The sequence below is a fragment of the Salminus brasiliensis genome, chromosome 24 (assembly GCF_030463535.1).
Source record: "Salminus brasiliensis chromosome 24, fSalBra1.hap2, whole genome shotgun sequence".
NCBI lineage: Eukaryota > Metazoa > Chordata > Actinopteri > Characiformes > Bryconidae > Salminus > Salminus brasiliensis.
The window spans coordinates 5819182-5843510 of NC_132901.1; the positions used below are offsets into that span (position 1 = coordinate 5819182).

At 39.0% G+C, this 24329-nt stretch overlaps 2 protein-coding genes and 1 non-coding gene across 3 annotated transcripts in view; all 3 read right to left on the reverse strand.

The window, feature by feature from the left end:
- The window catches only part of prss12 (serine protease 12), a 43519-nt gene extending 36616 nt beyond the window's left edge, over positions 1-6903 (reverse strand). The window contains exon 1 of the mRNA XM_072670421.1: positions 6311-6903. Within this exon, the coding sequence (XP_072526522.1) occupies positions 6311-6674 (364 nt within the window). The 5' untranslated portion in view covers positions 6675-6903. The remainder of the gene's footprint in view (positions 1-6310) is intronic.
- Positions 6904-8408: 1505 nt separating this feature from the next.
- On the reverse strand, positions 8409-18982 carry mettl14 (methyltransferase 14, N6-adenosine-methyltransferase non-catalytic subunit). The gene is made up of 11 exons (XM_072669920.1): positions 18798-18982; positions 18561-18649; positions 17360-17447; positions 17199-17276; positions 16388-16475; positions 15796-15886; positions 15047-15188; positions 14676-14768; positions 10965-11081; positions 10340-10550; positions 8409-9524 (listed from the first exon to the last, which is right to left on the reverse strand). The coding sequence occupies exons 1-11, from the start codon at positions 18861-18863 to the stop codon at positions 9226-9228; spliced, it is 1362 nt and encodes a 453-aa protein (XP_072526021.1). The 5' UTR covers positions 18864-18982; the 3' UTR covers positions 8409-9225.
- A 3992-nt stretch (positions 18983-22974) lies between these two features.
- LOC140547257 (U6 spliceosomal RNA) lies at positions 22975-23081 on the reverse strand. Its single transcript, XR_011978436.1, has one exon. It is a non-coding gene; the product is annotated as a U6 spliceosomal RNA (small nuclear RNA).
- Positions 23082-24329: the final 1248 nt, after the last annotated feature.

Genomic DNA, 24329 nt, shown 5'->3' on the forward strand with positions numbered 1-24329 from the left:
AAATGTTGAAGTAAAATATTTTGTAGTCCAATGAGCTAAACGTGAGAAATAACTGAATTTGTTTCTGTTTTTGCTGGAGATTCTTAGAGTGTGACTTTCAAATTAAGAAGGCGTCTGGGCCACCTAGACAAAGACTAGGTCTTTAGACAGATGAATCTTAAGCTTAAGGGTTTCCTCCTTGTACACATCCCATTAAAATCTAACTATAATCTAGTCTCTTTCTGATAGCAGATGTTGCACTTTTATATCAACTGTGGTAATATCTACCCATAGGTCCTGTGATGACATTTTAGGATTCTTGGAGACTTCTTTACTCTTCTTGTGGTCTGCTCTTGGAACTTGCTAGGACGGCCTGACCTGGCCATGTTGGCAGCTGTTTGAAATGTCCTTCACTTGTAAAATATTTTGCAGACAGTAAAACAGCTGATTTCTAAGTGTTTGGAGATCTTAAAATTCATTTCCACACTCCAGATATGCCTATACAACCATCTTTCTGAAGAACGCAAAGAACTAGATAGTAATACCACTCTTTTCAGCAATGCAGAGCAAACCAAACTAAATGTCTGAGGTTTAAATAAGGCTCCTCTAAATTCTCTCTAGCCGTGTTCTAATCATCTACAGCTGATGTGCTGCACCTGATTCTAATTTTACACATATAAAGTAGTAACATATGTGGGGGTGTTCCAACTGTTCCTCCATCTTTCCATTTTAGATTTCTTCTGTTTATGTTTAGTTATATTACCTCCTATCTCTCAATAATGTCCAAATATTTAAATATGTTAAAAAAGACAAAGGGTTTCATGGGGTGCTCTCATTTTTTCATATGACTGTAAGTATTTATACAATTTATAAAACATGTCCAGCTGTAAAGGAACTTGTGAACTTTTCTTCTCTTGAGATGCCTCTAATCTAAATCTTATCTAAAACAGTGAGAGGTGAGCGGTGTGGGCAACAGCAAAGCAGTTCCAGGTGTTAAACTGACAGTACAAAATGTAATTAAATTCAAATAATAAACTAGTAACTAAAGTGAATGGCTACAATTTGCTAAAACCATAAAAGAAGATGACCTGCCTCAAACATACTGGAGTAGATGTAAAAGTTTTATCACTTGAAAAATACAAATTATTAGAAATACATTTACAGGTTCTTACAAAAAAAAACATTTTAATTATTCACAACAATCTTATAATTGAACAAAAAAATATATAGACATTTCAAAATCTAAACTAATAAAAAGTTAAACTACCTGCATGGGCACACAGTTGTGTGTATGTGTATGTGTTTATGTATGTGCATGCACTCTCTGCCAGTATACATGTGTGGCCCGGCTGTTGCATTCACTAAAACTATAAATCACAAATTTTCTTTCTCTCTTGCTGGTGACACACACCAGCCCTTAGTGTGCACTTATCTGCAGTAGAAAATCTGTTTGGAATCTTGGCCAGAAACTCACCTACAACTGAAAACCTCATAAGCCTATTTATATTATGTTTATATTCTACATATATATTGTAGAATATAAACATATATATTCTATATACATATATTCTACATATAACATATATTATGTTTAGTGTTTATCCAATGTTTAGATGTAAATGTATATACACTGCTCAAAAAAATAAAGGGAACACTTAAACAACACAATATAACTTCAAGTAAATCAAACTTCTGTGAAATCAAACTGTCCACTTAGGAAGCAACACTGATTGACAATCAATTTCATATGCTGTTGTGCAAATGGAATAAACAACAGGTGGAAATTATTGGCAATTATCAAGACACACTCAATAAAGGAGTGGTTCTGCAGGTGGGGACCACAGATCACTTCTCAGTACCTATGCTTTCTGGCTGATGTTTTGATCACTTTTGAATGTTGGTGGTGCTTTCACACTTGTGGTAGCATGAGACAGACTCTACAACCCACACAAAAGGCTCAGGTAGTGCAGCTCATCCAGGATGGCACATCAATGCGAGCTGTGGCAAGAAGGTTTGCTGTGTCTGTCAGCGTAGTGTCCAGAGGCTGGAGGCGCTACCAGGAGACAGGCCAGTACACCAAGAGACGTGGAGAAGGCCGTAGGAGGGCAACAACCCAGCAGCAGGACCGCCTCCTCCGCCTTTGTGCAAGGAGGAACAGGAGGAGCACTGCCAGAGCCCTGCAAAATGACCTCCAGCAAGCCACAAATGTGCATGTGTCTGCACAAACGGTTAGAAACCGACTCCATGAGGATGGTATGAGGGCCCGACGTCCACAGATGGGGGTTGTGCTCACAGCCCAACACCATGCAGGACGCTTGCCATTTTCCAGAGAACACCAGGATTGGCAAATTCACCACTGGCGCCCTGTGCTCTTCACAGATGAAAGCAGGTTCACACTGAGCACATGTGACAGACGTGACAGAGTCTGGAGACGCCGTGGAGAGCCGTCTGCTGCCTGCAACATCCTTCAGCATGACCGGTTTGGCAGTGGGTCAGTAATGGTGTGGGGTGGCATTTCTTTGGAGGGCCGCACAGCCCTCCATGTGCTCGACAGAGGTAGCCTGACTGCCATTAGGTACCGAGATGAGATTCTCAGACCCCTTGTGAGACCATATGCTGGTGCGGTTGGACCAAGATATGGACTGGCCCGCCTGTTCCCCAGACCTGAATATGATTGAGCACATCTGGGACATCATGTCTCGCTCCATCCACCAACGTCACGTTGCACCACAGACTGTCCAGGAGTTGGCGGATGCTTTAGTCCAGGTCTAGGAGGAGATCCCTCAGGAGACCATCCGCCACCTCATCAGGAGCATGCCCAGGCGTTGTAGGGAGGTCATACAGGCACGTGGAGGCCACACACAATACTGAGCCTCATTTTTACTTGTTTTAAGGACATTACATCAAAGTTGGTTCAGCCTGTACTGTGTTTTTACACTTTAATTTTGTGTGTGACTCCAAATCCAGGCATCCATTGGTTAATACATTGGATTTCCATTGATGATTTTTGTGTGATTTTGTTGTCAGCACATTCAACTTTGTACAGAACAAAGTATTCAATGAGAAAATTTCATTTATTCAGATCTAGGATTTGTTATTTGAGTGTACCCTTTATTTTTTTGAGCAGTGTATATGTTTAGAAGCTTTTTATATATTCTATGTAATAAGGAAACTATCATTTCAAAATAGATTATTTATCACTCCTAACTGAGTGAATGACTGCAACTAAGTAGCAATAACTGTCTATAAAAATCACTGCAAATGATTTATCTGAACATAAACTACATCATACACAAGTTTCTAACTCATACTTGACCCACAGTTTTCGGGGCTACCAAATATGCTGTGGATTATTTTCCTTTTTTTCTCCAGTAAAAAAAAAATTCCAGATGCTGTTCAAGTAGCTAAAATGGTCTTTTAACTTGATAAATTAAGTGACAGAACTTAATAAAAAGTAAAAAAAAAAGCTACTTTTACACTATTATCAGTGTCATATTCAGACACGTCTACACTTCACATGTGAGAATGCATCAGACAAATGATTGATATATTTGTTCTCTTTATTGAGGATATATATCCATATAGCCTCTTTATTATATAAGACATATAGCCTACAAAATGACTACAAAAAGTTGTTGTATTGTCATTAATAAAGATATTTAAATGAAAAAACCTCTGCAAACTGAGAAATCTGTTGAAGAACTTGAGTGGTTTGACTGAAGAACTGAAGAATTTGACTGATTCTGTGAACTGATGCAGATTGTTTTTTTTTGGTTTTTTTTTTACTGTGAAACACTAGCACTTTTTTTATCCTTTTTATGAAACCATACATTGTGTGCTTCTGTTTTCCAACAGTCATTTACTCAGCCTAATGAAAAAACATGCTGAATGCTACATTCACACAGCAAGTACAAGTGGCCCAAATCCAATCTTTTCACTTTCATATGTGATATTAAAATCCAATACATAGCCGATATGTGTCAATGCAAATTAGTCTAACCAGCCAGATTAGAATTCATGACTTGAATGCATTCTCAGTGAAAAGCCGAAACTACATATGAGTATTGCTCTTGTTTGCATGCATGTCCAGAGTGTGTTCAGACAGTCTCATTACAAAGATTGTCTGAACAGCCTAAATTTGGCGAGAAAATCAGATTTGGACCACTTTACTTGCTGTGTGAACATAGCCTTAGGTTATGTCTCTTTAGACTGGAGAACCACTCAAAAATCAATATAATTTATGTTTTAAAACTATGCAAGATAATATTTGATATAGAATTTTTGAAGATAAAAGTATTTGATAGTTGAAGTTCAGTTAATTGAACATTAATATTAATTAAATCTGACTGACCACACTATTCTACAGCTCAAAAACAAATGAATTTGAAATACTTTTCAATTTGGAAGTAAAACATTAAATTGCTATCTAATACTACATTAATACTAATACTAATATTAGAATTAAATTCACTGGCTTTTGTAACCAAACACGCAGTGCTGCTTGGAAAGTACAGCAGCATATTTTTCTGGGTCAGCCTGTCTGAACTCGTCCTGCATGCCTTCTCAGTCCTACCAGGCTCCACTCCCAGTGTCCTCAAAGAATGTGTGACCAACAAAACTCCACATTAAAATGCAATTTTGTTTGCAAACCAGGGAACACCAAAAGTGGGTAATGTTCACCTGACACTATTAAGCCAGATTGCTCAATATTTTTCAGCAAACTGGATCATTTAAAGGAACAGTTCTGTGAGAAATCTAATGACCATGATTTATTGCTTACCTCTGATGCAGTTGACAGTCAGGATAAGTTTGATATTTGATGTGTGCTTCTTTAGTTTACAATGGGACATGGCAGGCTAAAGCAGCTTAAACACTGGACTAAGACTGTCACCAATCTAATCTTGTTAAACGCATGCTAATATCTTAATTTATTTGCTTTAAAAACTATTAAAAAGCTACATGAACAAGTTTATTTAAAAGTAATTTAGTAAATTGGCATGAACATATCTTATTTAAAGACGTAAGCTAAAACATTAAGCTAACTCTACAACACCATTTAATTATGTGCAGAAATGTATGTTTGTGTTTATAAACTAAAGTAAGTCTTTCTGTGTTCTAAACCACATTAATTCAGAAAACAAATGAAGATCTGGATGTTCTGAGCGGGACTGAGATGTTTTGGGCACTCACAGTGTCAACACTGGCAAATTTGTTGTGTACACTGGGTGACTATATTTTGTTTTTCAAACAAATTGGCACAGGGACAGGAGGTTGGCACAAAACAGACTATACAAAGCAAATGTCAGAATGAAATAAATGCCAAATTTCAGACATTTTAGACTTTTAAATGCCACAATTTTGGGTCCCAAAAAGAGGACATGTCTTAGAAAAAGAGGACAAATGGTCATCCTAATTCACAGAGATGAGATTGGTGACAGCCTAAATCCGGTTTTTAATCCTAAATCCAGCACTCCTTTAGGGCTAACATGAGGACTGTGTATTAGGAAGGTATCTGATCTATTTATCTCTTTGAATTTAGGTTAACTGAAAAATCCCATGAGGGGTATTTAAAGAAGAAGTCAATTTCATAAATTGTTAAAATTATTCAGTGTGGTTTGTGGTCAATGTTCCATTCTAAGTAAACTTACCGAGTCAGAATTGTTTACAGTGGTTATGAAAGGAACAAGACTGAAGTGCTTACTGCCACACTTCAACACACAAGTGTATTAAAGATAACCAACCAAACGTTGTTACACTGCAGGATGCATTAGATGGTTTTAACAGCAAATCTTTTTTTAAACATATTTTGAAAGCCAAAATAGTTCCTAACTTGCATGTGTTGTTTAAGATAGTAAATAAAATTGATATACTTGTGTTTTAAACATCACCACCACTATAAAGAAATCATGTTTGATGAATGTTAGGAAACTGTGTAGTTGTGATATTTTGTATATCCCACTTGTTCTAGAGTTCAAAAATTACAGTCTATGTTTCATGGAAGTATGAGCAAAGGTTTAACTTCTTATAATGTTGGGCTCACTCTTGGAAAAGTCAAGCAGAAAAAAATATAATTTAGGGTATTTTCTCTGCTGTTAAACATGGTGGCGGGTTATTTTTTGTATTTTAGACAACACAAGGTTTAATACTTAGAATGGCATTGTTTAACTCTCGACTTTTGACATATAGACATACATAGTTTTAATTCCCTTTAAGCCAAACTCATGACAGGCCAACAGATATGATTCAATAGTGTTTCTGTCTCACCTATACGTGTTATGCAGGTTTAAATTCTTTCTTTGTGAGCTACTCCATGGCTGAGGGTTTCATTTACCTTGTTTGCAGTCGCAGTATCCCCAGTCAATACGTCCCCGTCCGTTTCTGAAGAAGCACCACGGTCGTATTCTTCCGTCCGGGTTTCTGCAGAAGTTGTGCTCTCCGAGCCCTTTCCCAGGGTAGCGCAAGGACACGCCAGCGACTTCGGTCCAGTTCATGCATCTCGCGCCGGACTCGGTCACGTCGATGGAGCCCCGGTAGTGACCGGCCCTCCCTCTGCTCTGTGCGCAGTCAGTAAACGGGTGGACGTAGGGGGGAGATGAGGAGGAGGATGATGGTAAAGAGGAAGAGCCGCCACGGCACCAGCAGCAGCGCGAGACGGCAAGGAGCAGCAGGCACGCGGCGAAGAGGTGTCGAGTCATTCCGCTTAGAGTAGAGCTCGTGCGAGGATTCAGCTAAACCGGCACATGCTCAGGTCTTGAGGTCGAGCACTCTTCTGACGCGACGCTGGAGGATCAATGAGCGAGGACGGGGAAATCCCTTGCGTGCAGGATGATAGTAATGATGATGATGATAATATCTGAACTTTTTTTTGGCATGAAATCAGTGGACGGAGCCGACTTGAAATCGAATCAGTCGGTTCAGATCGCTTTACGTTTTCTATTCACTCACTGTGGAGCGCGACATTTCTCCAGTCTCGTGCCTTGTTTTGTAGGAACATCATCAGATTTCTGAAGTTGCATTTTGAAACGTATATATTCCAACGATCTTCACCAAATCCGATTCGTTTCTAGACGAAGACCAAGAAGACCCACCTTGCTGGACAGTGTCGTGTTCCCTTGGCACTGATCCAGCGCCTTCAATAAAGCACTGTACTGCTTATGTGCACCGTAGCCAGCGCTCACTTGGTCATCACTAAAGAGGGATTCCACTACGAGTCTTCACACACACACACACACACACACACACACACACACACACACACACACACACACACACACACACACACACACACACACAGTGAGCGTTAGTTCTGTTGAACGTTCAGTGAGACGCAGCTCAAGGCCGCCCCCTTCTGTTCACACAGAACAGTGCGAATTACTACATTTCAGGATCAATAAAGTATCGATCTAGCTATCTATCTATCTAGAATAGAACAATCTGGGCAGCTGCACACTAGCCTAAGTTCAACATTCACAATACCTAGGGTCAGCTAGAGGAGGGGTATAAAGACCCTGGATTGATGGAGCTCCATCCAGTCCCTTTAGACGACCTGGACTGACGTTTGTGACCCAGAAGTAATAATGTAACAATTACATTTACATTCATGGCATTCCACAAACGCCCTTATCCAGAGCGACTTGACTCACAAAAGTGCTCTGCTGTCCAATCAGAAAATCTCCCCAGCTAGTGTCCAGAGTCCAGAGATACCTCTAAGCTACTGTCAAATACAAACTCAGTATGGATATCGAGAAACAAAATATGCACATTACTCAACATATACTACACTCTGCCTGAATGTCAAAGACAAATCTGGGGTAGATCAGTGTTAAATTCCCCTTTAAATAGACAGACAAGCAACTCCGCTGTTCTGACACCCAGATGTCCCACCACCTTGGGAAAGGTGAGAAAGGTCTAGGTGCTTGTCTTGCTTATAACTTGAAGGTAAGGTGCACGTATTCGTCACTGTACAGTGTGAACTGTACAGCGAAATGTGTCCTCCGCATTTAACCCATCTGGTAGTGAACACACACTCACACACACACACACCCAGAGCGGTGGGCAGCCAACTCCAGCGCCCGGGGAGCAGAGAGGGTAAAGGGCCTTGCTCAAGGGCCCAACAGTGGCAGCTTGCCGAGCCCGGGAATCGAACCCACAACCCTGTTATCGATATCCCGGCGCTCTAACCGCTGAGCCACCACTGCCCCATGAAGTATGGGGGTCAAGCTGAGCCGTACTTAAAGCTCGAAGGGCTCTTAGTACAGATGCTCTACTGGCTTCGTAACAGTGCTCAGTCCTTGGTCCCCAATAATTGCTGCTTGTGTTGTAAATTGTGTTGTTAGGACCATGGAAATTAAAATGTGACTCAATTTCAGATTAACATCTGCTGTATTAGTTACTAACATGACTGCTAACACAAAAAAGAGGGCATAAGAGAAGAATTTCAACTGTACAAGTATAATGACAAAAAATATAAAAAGAACAATATTATGCCTAGAAGGGAAATAATGGCACAATGAACACAAATGGAAAAAAGAATGTTATTACGACAACTAAAAATTCAATACAGAAAATGACATCTCAACAATAAGTTCAGCTTAAATGCATTTAACATTTTTTACACAAGTTCAATTCATATAGTTTGTGACTATCAGCAGGAACAGCTTGATTAAGTATGCTAATGTGGCTAACAAGGAAAAGAAACTAGTTGTCACCATTTAATATTTGTATTAGACCAACTGTTACCTTTTTACTTTTCATTGTCAGCAACACTGTACTCTGTACTTCTGACTGAAGAGCAGGAACAGCATCACTATTCATTGAATAAACAAGAACAGCAGCTACACTAGTGGTTCCCAACACTGCTAATTTTCCAACACACCCATTTCAACTCAAAGTTGATTAGTTGAATGAGAACATTTAATGAAGTGGTAAAACTAAATAACATGCTTTACTAATGAAAGGCCTGTTTTTTTGTTTTAAAGGAACACAGCATCGTTATTTAAGGTAACCCATTCTTCTTGCATCAGTAGCATATGGCTGCCTTCCATGCATGACAAGTTTGACGCGCTTTCCATACAGGCTGGAATGTTTGAATCCAGTGGACACCGGCTGAAATATTAAAATAAGAGCAGGGACCAATACTATAAACCACAAGCTGCATTGTGGACTGCATTGTGTTCATATATAAAAAAAATAAATTGTCAGAGTACAAGTGTGAGATTTGCACAGTATAATCACAACGAGTGCTTTTTATCTGGGAGGAAATCCACGATGAGGTCCCCCACGGCCCCTGAAGCCGCCTCTTTCTCCACGGAAGTTGGGCCGGTTTCTCTCTCGGCCTCGATCACCCCTCCCCACCACCGTCCCTCCCCGGCCTCCTCGTGGCGCTCCCCTGCCCCCCTCTGGCTTCACTTTAGGGGGAGGAGATTTGGGGCGAAGCCTTTCAATATCTTCAGTGCAGCCGGAGAGGTGAGAGGAGGAGAAGTGGGCAGAGTAAGCTTCAGCGTTGAAGTTGCTGTTTGTGAGTGTGGGCCCAACAGTCAGCCAGCCTGACGAGTAAAAACAAACAGTTATTCAGCAGCTGGTCGTGATGAATTGTCAGCATTCACGTGTTTCTAAATGTGTACAGTGTCTATCTTTAAATCCTATGAGAGTAATAGAGGGCATCTCTTGAATTACATTTCTAACTTAGAAAATAACAGGGAGTCCGCAGGCATTATCAGGTCTATTTAATTTCTTTTTAACTTTATTCTTCTTTTTTAAGCCCCTTCAAATAGAATTTACAATTCACTGAAACCACTGTTCTGGTATTTGATAGACAGCATTATGGAACCTCAAGGAGAAACTACATAGGTCAACATTTTGGTGTACGTTTGTACAGGTCTGTGCTACAGTTATCCTCCATAATGTTTGGGACAAAGATACATTTTCCTTAATATGCCCCTCTGCTCCACAGTTTAAATCATAAATAAAAACAAGATTGTTATTTTTAATTATTAGTATTATTATTGTATTGCGTTACTGTGCTGTATTGTGCAATTGCTACTGGCTGCTAAATTTTCTGGAACAATAAAATATCTGTAAAATTTCACAATGTTAAAATTACAACAGCTGCAAATAAAGGCATTTTAAAGCTCATTATTACTTACAGTTGTAAAACATGTCCTCCATGACTCAAATTACCATTATAATTATCCATAAGTACATTCTTAATATTATGGCAACATTATTTAGACCCTTCAATCCAAAACCTAACTTTGTCACTCAAATCTCAGATAATTACGTTTTAACAGATAATTAATACATGATCTCTAGGGGTAATAATATATATATATATATGTATATATATATGCGAGGTTTAGACCTGGGCGGATAGTGCTGTCTCGGCCAAACAGGTGAAGACGGCGACGGCCCAGGCAGAAGTGTTCTATGATGTGAAAGATCTCAACAGGTTTCTCTATGTTTCCCATTTCCGGCTCCTCTGTAATGATCAGGTCAATGTCCACATTAGCATGGATGAAGTCTCCATCAGTGCTGCGCCGGACTGTGCCCTTAATGCCCATAAGACAGTGTTCCTAAAACACACACAGACACACACAAAAGTGATAGGTACATATAAAGAAACTGTCAGAGAATATGTTGGGTAAAAGGAATCTATTATACAAATAATAATACAAATAATACAATTAAAAATGTTCAATATATTATAGATGATCCGTGGAGCCTTCTAAACAGATTAATGGCTTTGAAAACTGTTGGGGAATGACTCCAACTGAATCTCAGGAAAGGGATCAACAAATCTCACCATATATGAGAGTATCATAGGCCTAAAGTCACAAAAGTTTTCTCTGTAATCATACTGGTTAGCTAGCATTAGTGTTATATGGTACCCACAGCAATCTAACAGATGATGTTAGTGAAACGATACAGTAGTGCAGTTTTGAATGTGTATCATTCTGGTTTTAAACTAGAAGGGCTCAGTTCCTCACCTTGGTCCTTTGAAAAACTGCTTTGGGGTCCAATGTTTTGGTCTTGCCAGGGTTGTTCTTATTGGTTTTGATCCAGCAGATATCTTCGCATCTCCTAAAACCCCACTTCCTTAAACACTAACACAGAATTCATTGTTTAAGCCCAATTCCTGCAAAGGCATTAGTTGTCTAATTGCTCAAAAACAAGAGTCTGTATCAATAGTTACACAACAGTACAGAGAATTACAAAACTTTTTACCCTCCAAATATGCCAATATATTTTATATTTTAATATTGTCTTTTTTATAAAAACCAACCATCTCATATTGGTGAATACACACCCAAAAACGTCTCTTTACCTGCACAAAACACATCCAGATCTCTATTTGTTTGGCACAGACACATTAATGCAATTTAGAATATGGGATTTACATCAGCCTATGAAGAGTGGCTCTTACACGATACTAGGCTTGACGCTTTAAGCACCTGTGAAAATTAGCATGAAAAAGCTCTGGTCAATAACTGTTTATTTACTCAGCAAAATATTAGAATAAACAAATAAGATTAATATAAAAACGGTGTGGTTTTACATCACTGTCTTCTCCGAAGCTCTTCTCAGGGGAGTCAGGGGTTATTTATAGTCATCATCCTACACCATGGTTTGGTAAATCAGTTACATCAGGTGACTGAGCTAGTGATGAAATTGAACACATCCACACCCTGGCTGAGTGTGTCCTACAGAAATCTGGAACCAAGCTTTGTTCTTCAAACTAGCTCACAACTAGCTCTCAACTACTTTCTTCAAAATAATTGCTTCTTTTTACTGTATTTATGTTTACCTGCATCTGTTTTAATGGGATCTGGAGGGTTTTTTTTTTTACAAGAAAACAAAAACACTTACTCATAATTGATATTGATAAATGACTGTTAATAATGTGCTTAGGTGCCTAAAGCCCCTGCACAATACCGTATTATAGATTTAATACTAGATATGATGTGTATTGCTTTAAATCCTCAGGAGAAATTGTCTTTGGACTTCTGAATGCAGTAATAAGGTGGGAGGAGTGTAATTAGTGTTGTACCCACTGGCTCTGGGATGTTAGTTTTCCAGGAGCAGGGTTGGGGACCACTTTTTTTTTAAATGCCATTTCAAGATGTAATACCAGTATAAAAAGATAAAAACATTAGTTTAATGTGTCATTCTACAAAAAAAGATGTGTCACTTTAACCTGGTACTGAGAGTGTACCCTTGTTTTAAACATTCAAACAGAGAGACAGGGGCTAGTGTGTGTTTATCACTAACAATACCCCCCAAAAAAACACCCAACAGCTGTAGGGCTTATACCCCTATTAACTACCCATGCAGGTCCAATGTAAACAGACAATACGTGTTCACCTTTACCAGCAGAGCTACCCTTTAAGTCCCCAGGCTTATAAAGGCTTTCATTTGGGAGAAAAGTTAGCAGCTCAAATTAAATTATTACAACAGGAATTCATATAAGAGCAAGCCAAAAGCCTCAAAACATCAGCCACAGATGAGCCAGACGGAAGCTTCAAAGAGCAGCATGACTGTAGAACAAACAGCAATTACAGACTATTGTTTCTGGATTGCAATATAATGTGCGTGTTGTCTGTCATTTAATTCTATGTGATTATAAGCTTGCAAGTCAATTATTAAGTTTCTTATTTGGGAAGTATTTGTCTTACAGATTGACAAAAAACCAAACAAAACAGAATTCTAGTTTTGCCACCATTGGCTGCATGGAATAGTCAGACATAGTCAGTTCAAGAGATTTCAACAATAGGGAGTTAGGGACCCAAATATCTGCTCTTTATTTTAAAAAAAGTTTTGTGGTTTTAAAATAACTCTTTTTATGTTTCATGTACCAATACATGTGACCCTGCCTATAGGGTTCAGGCCATGCCCTTGTAGAGGCTTAGAAATCATTAGATGTGAAGGACCAAATGTTACAATGTAATGTAAGTAGTGATGCTGGGCCAAGCAACAAAGGCATAGCCGGCGCGGTACTCCTTAGACCGTCAGCACAGAAAAAATATCTCCTAGGCAAACAAGAGACAGTCTATGCGCATGTGCATTTCAACCATATTTGTTAATCAGTCAGTCAGCGAAACTGCCTTCTCTAGGCCGGTCCACTAGGTGGTCTGGCACAAAACAGGTAGTGTAGTCAAGGTTCTCCTTTTAGGTCCAGAAATAAACTATCAGACTTAATGTTAGACTTGGCTGATGCTTCAATTATTCCTGTTCTAGCAGCTAAAAATATTGGCGTTATATTTGATTCAGATCTATCATTTGAGCAACATATAAGTTGCTAATATTAGGAGGACAGCCTTTATGCATCTTAGGAACATTGCCAAACTAAGAAAACTCCTTATCTGTACAGGTTGCAGAAAAGCTAATACACGCTTTTATTAGCTCACGGCTAGATTACTGTAATGCACTTTTGTCAGGTTGTTCTAGCAGGAACCTCAATAAACTTCAATTAGTTTAAAATGCTGCAGCCAGGGTCCTTACTAAAACTAGAAAAATTGACCATATCAGTCCAGTTCTATCAGCACTCCATTGGCTCCCAGTGGAATTCCGTATTGACTACAAAATTATTTTATTATACCTCCTGAGTACTTGTGAGATCTTATTACATATTATGAACCATCAAGAATTCTTAGGGTGCTGGCTTCTTAGTAGTTCCCAAAATTCAGAAAACTTCAGCAGGGGGAAGAGCCTTTTCTTATAAAGCCCCCCTAACTCTGGAATAACCTTCCAGATAATATTTGAGACTCAGACACAGTCTCAATCTTTAAATCTAAGATGAAACTCATCTGTATAGTTTAGCTTCTGGTATTTAATGTTTCCCCTTAGATAAAGGTTGTAGGTCCAGGGGTTTGCGGACACAGGGAACACGTTTAAGGGTGCTCCCATGTCCATGTTACCTTCTGTCTCTTTCCCTTTAACTAGGCTGTTCTAGTCAGACCTGCCAAAGTAGTCAGAAACACTGCTTAACATTCTCTGCTCTCTATTCATAACTGTCTCTTTACCTTCTCCGAGTAAATGGTCACCCAGCCCGACCTCCTAGAAGACTGCCCGCTGAGGTCCCCTCTACCTGCGTTAGACCAGCTGCCACCTACTAGTTCTGCTGGTCAAGCAGGCCCACCAGCACCACCAGCCATGCCAGAGCAGCAGCACACCCTCCTACCACTGCTACCTGCCTAATGACCATGTTGAAACCTAAATGGATTTTTAACTATCTGCCACTATTAACTATAATTACTCTCATTACTCTGACCATTACCACCACAGCCATGTTGTGTGGATGGTTTGGTAACTTTCATCAATAATTTATAAATAGTTCTGACCAGAGGAGGATCTTGGTTCCTCCCAAGGTCTCTTCCTCCAGCTCTGAGGGAGTTTTCCCCTGCCACTGTCACCTTTGGCTTGCTCACTGGGGGTCTTAGATTTTTCATGTCTTATGTTATTCCTTTTTACATTTTTCTGTCTTTTACTAGATACTACTGATTATGTAAAATTGCTTTGTGACAACAGTAGTTGTAAAAAAGTGCTATACAAAAACATTTGACTTGACTAGACACGGTATGGTTGATAGGACATGCGACCTGATTTATCACAACAATAACATTGGCATGTTACCAACCTCCACAATCAAGGACTTTGCCAAAGTAATGTTTGCTTGTGTGTACAGATGAGAAACAACATACCATCCTGCCGAGATCCAGCCCTTCTCCTGAGCCACACCAGAGGAACACGAAAGAGCGCAGAGCAGAGATCTCGTCAATCTCCAGCTTCATGATCTAAACGAAGAGAGAAACTACAAATTTACATGTACAGCATTTTGCAGGTGCTCTTATCCAGAGAACCTTGCATATGAATTAGACAGGTAGGAAAATGCAGTGTTAGTAGTCTTGCCCAAGGACTCTTATTGGTGTTTGCCCAGCTGGGGAATTGAACCCTAGTCTGCCACAGGGAGGGTAGTGGTATTATCTACTATGCTATGCCAACCACAATGACATTCTTTTGAGAGCAGGCCTGAGACAGGATTAGCAAACGTAGGGAGGAGTGATAAACCTACATCGTCCCAGGTCCAGAAACGCTCGCTGGCGATGATTCCTGACTCTCTGTAGTACTCCTCCAATGGAGGCTCCAGCAGGATCACATCAAACTTGCACTTCAAATCCCTAAGATCAAAGTTGTCCAGGTCAGCCTGCAGGTACCTGATACACAACACACCCAAAAAAAAAAGGAAACAATGCAACAATAAGTAAATCGGTGAACAAAATGTTAACAAGGTTTATCATGAAGCTATAAGGGTAATAATGGAGGTAATGGAAGATCATTACTGCCAAACTAAACAGTGAGTTGCGAGTAGCTCAACATAGCATCTGTTAACAGAAGCTGTTATGATGTGATGATATAATCTCACACAGGCTTGCCTTTGTAGCTTCTACAAAACAGCTAAATGCAAAGGACTCAATGCTAACTGGTTCACTGAAGGACTAGAAGGGACGACAAATGGTGTAAATATTCACCATCATTTCCTTCAAGATATCACCACAATAGCATTGCCTTTCGCATGGCACACTGGGCTTTAATTCCCCGACAGGTCAAGATCACTACACAGCACCAATAAACATCCTTGTGTAATACTCCTAACTCTACATTTTCTTACATTTTAATCATAATACATGGGTAAGTCACTCTGGATAAGGGCATCAGCCATATGCCATAAATGTAAATAAAACCCTATTCACTGGCAACAGCCATGTAAGTAACATTGCAGATGTAGCAATCACTAATGTTAAAAATAAATGTTGTGCTTACATAGGGGGAGTGTTGGTGGTGGAGATGAGCTCATCTTTGAGCCGGATGAGCTCTCGCAGTTTGGGGTACTCCTCAAATCTGTCAGCCAAGCCTTTAATGTAGAACAAAACACAGATTCAGAATGGAAAAGTAGGACAGTTCTGTATAAAGACATTCTGAGGAACAGGACTCCACAGTGAGGGTCCAAACAATGCACCTGAGGGCATACATAAAGATTACTTTTTACCCATTTCTTTAGTGGAAAAGCTCTAGCATCTGGACAGCAATAAACAAGCATGTTTCTAGTGGGTTGTATTTTCTACTAAGGCAGATGTTTGTATCACAAAGAGTTACGTAATCCTGTAACTGTCATTTCTAGACCATTAAAAACAAATGATGTACAAATTCAAGCATGAAGCAATGCCTTATATCTATCAAGTTCCCATGATAATCAGAGAGCCTTTTTCTGTTCGTCTGCATTTTCTTTCTCTTCCTACTTCTACTAATGCTCTACCAGTGTTGAGGGAATGAGGACCTCCCCCCACCCACCCCCTAGTTGCACCACTACATTACATTGGAATTATATGTCTCTGAGGAAAGAAAATAGACTTACCCACGTCTCTGATGAAGTTCTGTGGTCGATGGCCAGTGTCCACAAAGTGCTGGCAGTAGTCATTGTGAGGGTTGAGACTCTGTGTACCCTGGTCAATACAGAGAGACAACCCATTATGATACCACAACAGCTTAAAAGGAACAAATCCAGAACAGATATTATGTTTCCAATTTCGTTTTTTAAAACCTATGTTGTGGACTTAAAGTTCAAAACTACTTGAACTTTAAGATGAAATACTTATTAAATTCTTTTTCTTAAAAATGTAATTGATATCTACTCATATTGCAAAATTTCAGGAAAAGAAAACTGAACAGAGCAGATCTTTATTTCTGGTCAGTTGCCATTTCTTTAATAATTTGACAGCTGATTTTGAAAGATTTGTATTAGACTTTTTTTGGTCAGCCAGCCACCAGCATCAACGGGCAGTTAACACGTTCAACACCACCTAACAGACACCTGTGCCAGCCAACACAGTTCCAAGAGTAATGAGAGACAGAGAGCGCCATCTACCCACACGGAAAGAGTACGGCCATTTGTGCTCTCTCTCTGACTCCACCCACTGATTGCAAATCGGCATGGCTCAGAATTCGAACTTGTTAACCTCGGTCCATAGCAGTAGCACATTAGATCGCTGAACCACTTGGAGCCCTATTTGCCTTTTTTCTTTACCTAAATCTCAAACTATGACACTACATGAAGATATGAAAACACTTTCTTGTTTATGTTTAAAAGTAATTTCCTATTTAATGAGATGGCATGAAAACAATCAAGCCTATCTGGAAAGCCCTTATAGACTGAACCATTTTCCCACCTTTAGGAAAGTACTAGAGTCCTTGTAGACTTCTTCATAAGGGCTGCTCTCCTCCTGCTGCTGAGGCTCCACGTCCTCCTGCAACACATTCACCATCAGACACCTGCGACACACTGTTATCCTTTCATTTTAATTCTGCCTGCTGAATCAGTCTTACTCACCCTGTGCTCCTCCAAATCCTCCTCCGTGTCCTCACCCTCAGTCTGACACTTCCTCTTGGAGCTGGGCACCGTTGTGTCAAATGATGCTCTACAGACAAGGATAATCAAGATTATTAATAAACCCTAAACTTCATGTAAGAAACATCAATATTTCCCAGACAGATCAATCTTTTTCTCAACACAATTTACATATATCGACACACATACACACCGACACAACTGTTTAAAATTCATAATTTTACTTACTTACTTTCAGAAGTTATTAATAATGTAAAACAAATTGGATTGTAGATGCATATATAAAATAAGCACTAGTGCTGTTTTAGCTTTACAGGTTTCAAATAATCAGAAGGAAAATCCAAAGCTGTGCAAAGATGAATAAGTATCCAGAGTAAAGTACAGGGATGTACATGCTTGCGTTACAGGAATACACTCCCTGGCCACTTTATTAGAAACTCCTACTTTGTACTTCCACTCACTGTGTACTTTAATACATCGTAGCTCCAGTTTACTGGTATACAGCAAGTTTCTAATAAAGTGGCCAGTGAGTGGAGGTACAAGGCAGGGGTTTCGAATAAAGTGGCCAGTGAGTGGAGGTACAAGGTAGGGGTTTCTAATAAAGTGGCCAGTGAGTGGAAGTACAAGGCAGGGGTTTCTAATAAAGTGGCCAGTGAGTGGAGGTACAAGGTAGGGGTTTCTAATAAAGTGGCCAGTGAGTGGAAGTACAAGGCAGGGGTTTCTAATAAAGTGGCCAGTGAGTGGAAGTACAAGGCAGGGGTTTCGAATAAAGTGGCCAGTGAGTGGAGGTACAAGGTAGGGGTTTCTAATAAAGTGGCCAGTGAGTGGAAGTACAAGGCAGGGGTTTCTAATAAAGTGGCCAGTGAGTGGAAGTACAAGGCAGGGGTTTCTAATAAAGTGGCCAGTGAGTGGAAGTACAAGGTAGGGGTTTCTAATAAAGTGGCCAGTGAGTGGAAGTACAAGGTAGGGGTTTCTAATAAAGTGGCCAGTGAGTGGAAGTACAAGGTAGGGGTTTCTAATAAAGTGGCCAGTGAGTGGAAGTACAAGGTAGGGGTTTCTAATAAAGTGGCCAGTGAGTGGAAGTACAAGGTAGGGGTTTCTAATAAAGTGGCCAGTGAGTGGAAGTACCAGTTGGGGGTTGTGATAAAGTAAGTTTGAGAACGGAATAAATCAGCATGAATACCTGCAGGTCTCTCTGGTCTCCTCGATCTCCTTTTGCTCCTCTTTGCTGTTGAGAACGGCTCCGATACTGTCTGCGCTTTCGGCTCCGAGCTGCAAAACAACAACAACAGATACGTCTTTAACCTCAGTATGATGTGCAGAACTGTCGCCTGTGTGGGAAAGAGCCTCTTCTTTCTCTCCTAAACAAAAACAGGAAACTTCTCCGGACACAAACAGCAGCTTCAGCTCCAACTCTCACCTGCTGTGCCAAAAGCTGCCGCCTCAGCTTCTGCCTCTCGCGTATTTCCTGCAGTCTGCTGTTCATCGTGCAGTAAATCAGAGGTAAACTCGGGTAATCAGAGGTGAAATTAATATTTTAATGCTCTAAGGTAAGGTAAGGTACGCGCGCGCAGACAAACCCATTCAAACACAACATGGGGGGAGTCGCACGTATTCTGCGTCACTGTGCGTGCACGGGAAGATGACGCAAATCGACCCCCGTCGCTCCAGTCTCGGCTCAGCTTTTTAGTCACCTACCAAACTCAGACAGAAAGATCTTCATTGTTTGATGAATCTTTGTGTGAAAATCAGAAAAAGCATTTCTTTCTGGTTCTATTTTTAAATTATACATTTAATTTATTTCAGGTTATTAATACGTTTATATTTATTAAAGTGTGTTATTTACTACTTAAGTATAATTGAAACGGTCCAGCGTGGTGGGGACATAGTGTATATGTCCCAATGTTTGTGGACACTCCTTTTAATGAATGCGTTTAGCTCCTTATAGTTGCACCCAATGCTGACACAGTTGAGCAAATGCATGCACACACAGCTCATCTAGGCCCTCTAAAGAAGTACTGCCAATAGAATATGACTCTTTAAGCAGATAAACACAATTGGCACAAACCTTATGGCTAGATAAAGCTCACAGCTGAAAAAGTAAGCTATTTAAGATATCTAATTCATACTAGTAACACGCTACTGAAGGGCAGCATTCATACAGCTGCACAACACTGAAAAGCATTTCATGATACCTAACAGCCTTTATTAATTGTTTTTGTAGTTTTTTTTTCCCCAACAAGCATCAGTTGCCAACAATTTCTGGGTTGAAATAACATGAAGCAGCCTTTTTTTTTTAAAACAAAGCACACTTGTCTTTATGTACATTTGTGTCAGTTGCAATTAAGAGGTTTAATTTAGTCCTACAAATGCTTTCCTTTAGGGTTGCAATGGTATATCCATTATAGGTATACCATGGTATGAAAATAGTTTGAGTGTAATTATCAGTGTATATTTAAAAAAATGTAAATATTTGAACTATGTTTAAATAAAGGACAAAATTACATAAAAATGCATTCAACATTATTTCTCAGTGTGATTAGTATTTTATTGAATTGTATTTTATTTATTGTATTATTATTATTATTATTCTTTTTAAAAACCATGATGCAAAATCATGATGCAAACCCACATCACACTTTTTAAATAAAGACCAGAGAGGCACCGGAGAATTTCGGTTTCCACTGTGAACATTACATTTTTTGCATATCTGGATTGTATTCAGATTGACATTAGATTTTTCTGGACAGCCAGAATAAATCTCATACTGTTGCAACCATTATGTGTTATGTGTAATTTTTGAATCTAATGCATCCTAGAGGTTGTAGGTTTGTCAGTTGTCTTGTAGCTGTTTGCATCACCTGCATACTTTCTACATTTTTAGACACACCTACAGTTCACATCAAATCCAGACTGACCTCCGTCCTTCCTGCTTCTACATATAAAAGCGGCACAACAACCCTTACAGATAGGTCTGTAACATCTGTAAACGCAAATCCGATCTGATCACTTATTTACCACTTATAACAGTAAGGACAGTCATCTCACCAGATCTGATAGGCTAAACACATCATTATTGCGCTTCTCTATGTTAAGACTGTGTGCCATTTACACTGAGAAATAGCTTATGATCTGACTCACACTAATGCTAGAGTTATTTGAGGGGTCAAAGGGGTTAGCTGTCCGGGGAAGGCCTTGAGGATCGATTCTAACAGTCACTTTGAAGCTGTGATGGCTCACAGGCCACACTGCTCAGTTTTCTTAAGTCAGGAAAGATGTGCACAAACTAAACTAGCAAGACCTCTGTGGGTGTTCACATGGTTTACAAACATAGGTAAGGAAGATAACAGAAAAATTAAGGTGGTCCACGATTTGGACCAAGTAATATATTTTGACAGTTAATAATCCACCCCTTGCATATAATTGCTAATTGTTTATACCATGTTATACCATTTATACCATGTAATATGTTGTGCTTGTACTCCTCTCAACAATCATGCCTACATCACCTAAAACACAGCTTAGCTGCACCCAGTAACCTTCATTTGGATTTTAGTCTAATACATTTTTGTTCTGTTTTCTGCTGAAGAAACCATTGCAGTCTCTTGCCATAGCAAGGCCAAAAGGTTGAGGTGCACATTTACATTTGAAAGATAATTTAACATTTTAAGCAGCTTCAGAATCATGTTGATGCTTCAATGGTTGTAATAAAGAGAATGGTGTCTCTGTTATTCCCACTCCCGGCAGGAATGCTGCTACTGCACTACGGAACTTTGGTGGAGCTGCATTAGATCTCTCAAAAATGATTTGCTGCTTTACTGTGAATTACAGTGAACTTCACTTTCTGACTGCAGGAGGAAGCAAGAAATACCAATTCATATCATTTTATAATAAATCTAAATTTTATCATAAATAAATGTATAATAATAAAAACAAAAAACAACAACATTTTTAACACATTTTGCTTTCTCATTTTCCATGAGTTTTCCCTAAAACTTTTTCAGGTTTTCCAGGATGGATGGGAAAAAAAAACACATAAGTATTTCTTTACACATTTTGGTAATATCTTAGTTCCAAGCAGCCTGGAAAAAAATAAATACTATATCTGGGGATTGGGAGAATAATGACATAAGCTGCTGTTTTGCTGTTACATTTACATTTACATTTACGACATTTAGCAGACGCTCTTATCCAGAGCGACTTACAAAAGTGCTTTGCTATTTACTTAAGCATAACCTCAGCTAGTTTGAAAAGGCTAAAATTCAAAGATACCTCCAAGTTAAGACACTACTAGACACAAGTCAATAGGGTGACCACTCTACTATTCGCTATTCGCCTGCTGTTGTGTTGTGTGTGTGGAGTATCAATGTAAATAGTGAGAAGGAATCTGTTCACTCACAACAATATTTAAAACGTTGATGCATTTCCTATTTGTTGAGCAATTAAAAATAATTTCGGCAATTTCATGTCATATATTTTTTAAAAAGTTATTACACACTGACAATGCACTTTATATTTGAATTCCATTCATTTTTGTAAAATCTACATTTAATGTTGTTTTAGTTTTTTTTCCTATAGGTTAAATTAGGGCAAAATGTGCAGAATTGATTTCTCCTTAGAAAATCTAAATCATGCAATTTGACCAGGGATGCCTAAACTATTGCATAAGCTTTTGATTCAGCCTTTTCAAGTACAGAACATGATGATTTCAGATTTTCCTTTTTAAACTTACCAGGAGCTTCAAGAAACTGCCCTTTAAAAGATAAAGAATGGTGCAGAAGAAGCACTGATGTGGAAAGCATGAGGAGCCAGGGTCCAGATCTCCCTCCTCTGGACTTTTTGATTGCATCCATTTTAGGTCCCGGCCTATTCTTCTGAACTCTGAGCCGCTCTGGGTTATAAAAATGTGTGATTACAATTGGTTACACTGAAGTGTTGCTGCAGCCGTTAACAGGAAAATTGTAGTTAAATTAAACAACTGTTCTTATTAACATTTCTAAGTGAAATTCTTTTATTTATGTCTCTATGTGAGCATAAGCCATAATATTCAATAGGACTAAAATTATACCTCTTTCTCCTCCTGTCCTCAGCCTCACAAAGCTCCTTGTACAGCCCCTAGCCTCTTAAAGCAAATAAAAGAAAGAAAGAAGAACAAACACTTTAGCCAATAACTACTTATTAGCTTACCAATTCAGCATTTTCCTACTTTTAAGCACATTAATACTGGTCTACCTCAGTAAACGTGAAAACATTATAGCTACTTACTTGGGTAAATTGTACAAGCAAAACTTTAATTGTATATCTCAGATTTTATTATACACTACATGGACAACAGTACTGGGACACCTGCTCATTCACTGTTTCCTCTAAAATCACGTGTGTTTCAAAGGTGTTTTGTGTGTGTGTGTTTTTAAGAGTTTATCCTGCTTTTGTTGAAGTAACACTGTCCTGAAACCCTTTATAATGAAGTAGGTACGTAAAGCGGTGCAGTCAACACATGCTGTGTTAGAGCGCCACTTAGCGGTGACATATATGGACTGCAGCTTACAATACATGCGGTGTAAGCCAGGGCACTTTTTGATTATTGATGTCAGGAAGAAAAGATTGGACGCTTCACGATTTTGCGTGTCATCCTTGCGCAGGGGCCATGCTAATCTTCTCTGTATCGTTCCAATTTTAGTATATGTGCTGCCGTAGCAAGCACGACCAAAGCGTCCAGACAACTGATATATATACCCGGGCAAGTGGCTTTGTTTCCAGACCATGGTTAGTACAAGGCCATATTCCCCTCATAACCGAGTACCTTAGAAGAGTCCTAAAGTACATATAGAACCATTAAATAGCTATTTCTAATATTTAAAAAATAAAATATTTTAGTTTTAAGGTGTTTCTTCAATACAGATTCAATCTCTCGAGGTGTATTCTGGGGGATATGCAGAGTTTACAGGCCCTCAACAGTCTGGATTGGTCCTCCACATGGTGACGAAACCAGTTTTTTTTGTCACTCTTTGCATACCATCCCCCACCACTAACTGGCCCCGCACTCACTAGAGCACTGCAGAGACCAAAGGGCGATACCACCCACAGGCTATTCTGTGACCTACAACAGACCAAAAACATTGAGAATACATAGAATCTTGGCCTTAAAAATAGAAAAAAATAAAAAAAGGCATTAGCAGCCATCTCGAGTTTTTTCCGTGTTGTCAGGAGTTGTTATACCACTGTATACCACAAGGGGAGTAGTTGAAGCAGATCATGTAGATCAAGTCAACACAAACACTCACAAAACACAAGTCAAAGTACAGGTTGTCTCAAAAAAATGTAAACGATTTATCTTAATTTGAGGTCACTACGACTTACGTTTTAAGATTATCAGAGAAAAAAGCAAATTTTAATTAAACTAGAAAGTCTAACCTTTCATTAAAGATCTTCAATAAAAACATAAAATCAAAATAAAACAATGAAGGCTAGCATTTAGACACAATCATCCAAGGCATAGCTAAACCAAATTTCATTAATTCAATCAGACCCAGTTTTTTATATATAACATTTAACTTTTTAGGCATTAAAGGTTTAAGATTATTTTTTTAACACTTTTTACAAAAAGTAAATAACTGTACACTGTTAAAACATTCATCAAAGACATAAATAAAAACAATACACCATTTTAGACAGACCAGGTCTAAATCAGATTTCGTTTTAGTGAATTTTAAGTCACCAATCTAAAGATTCATGCTTGAGAATAAAAATTTAAAATAAAATTTTTACACTTTGTCGGAAAAAAATATTTGTATATTTTTAGACATTTATCCAAGGTACCATATTTCATCATTTTAGATCCAGCAGAACAAGTTTTATAGCGGTTTATGTTTTTGAGCACGAAAGGGTTAACCTTGCGGTTACGCTTACTTATAGATTGGAATGTCAGTTATAGGTTTTGTTCAATAGGGGG

Bases quoted from the DNA above. Each gene is read 5' to 3' on its own strand.
- mettl14 (XM_072669920.1), bottom strand. From the start codon at position 18,863: ATGAACAGCAGACTGCAGGAAATACGCGAGAGGCAGAAGCTGAGGCGG. The intron at 18,650-18,797 runs GTGAGAGTTGGA...GTTGTTTTGCAG, and splicing joins GGCAGCTTTTGGCACAGCAG to CTCGGAGCCGAAAGCGCAGA. The intron at 11,082-14,675 runs GTATGTTGTTTC...ATTCTGTGTTAG, and splicing joins GGCTGGATCTCGGCAGGATG to TGTTTAAGGAAGTGGGGTTT.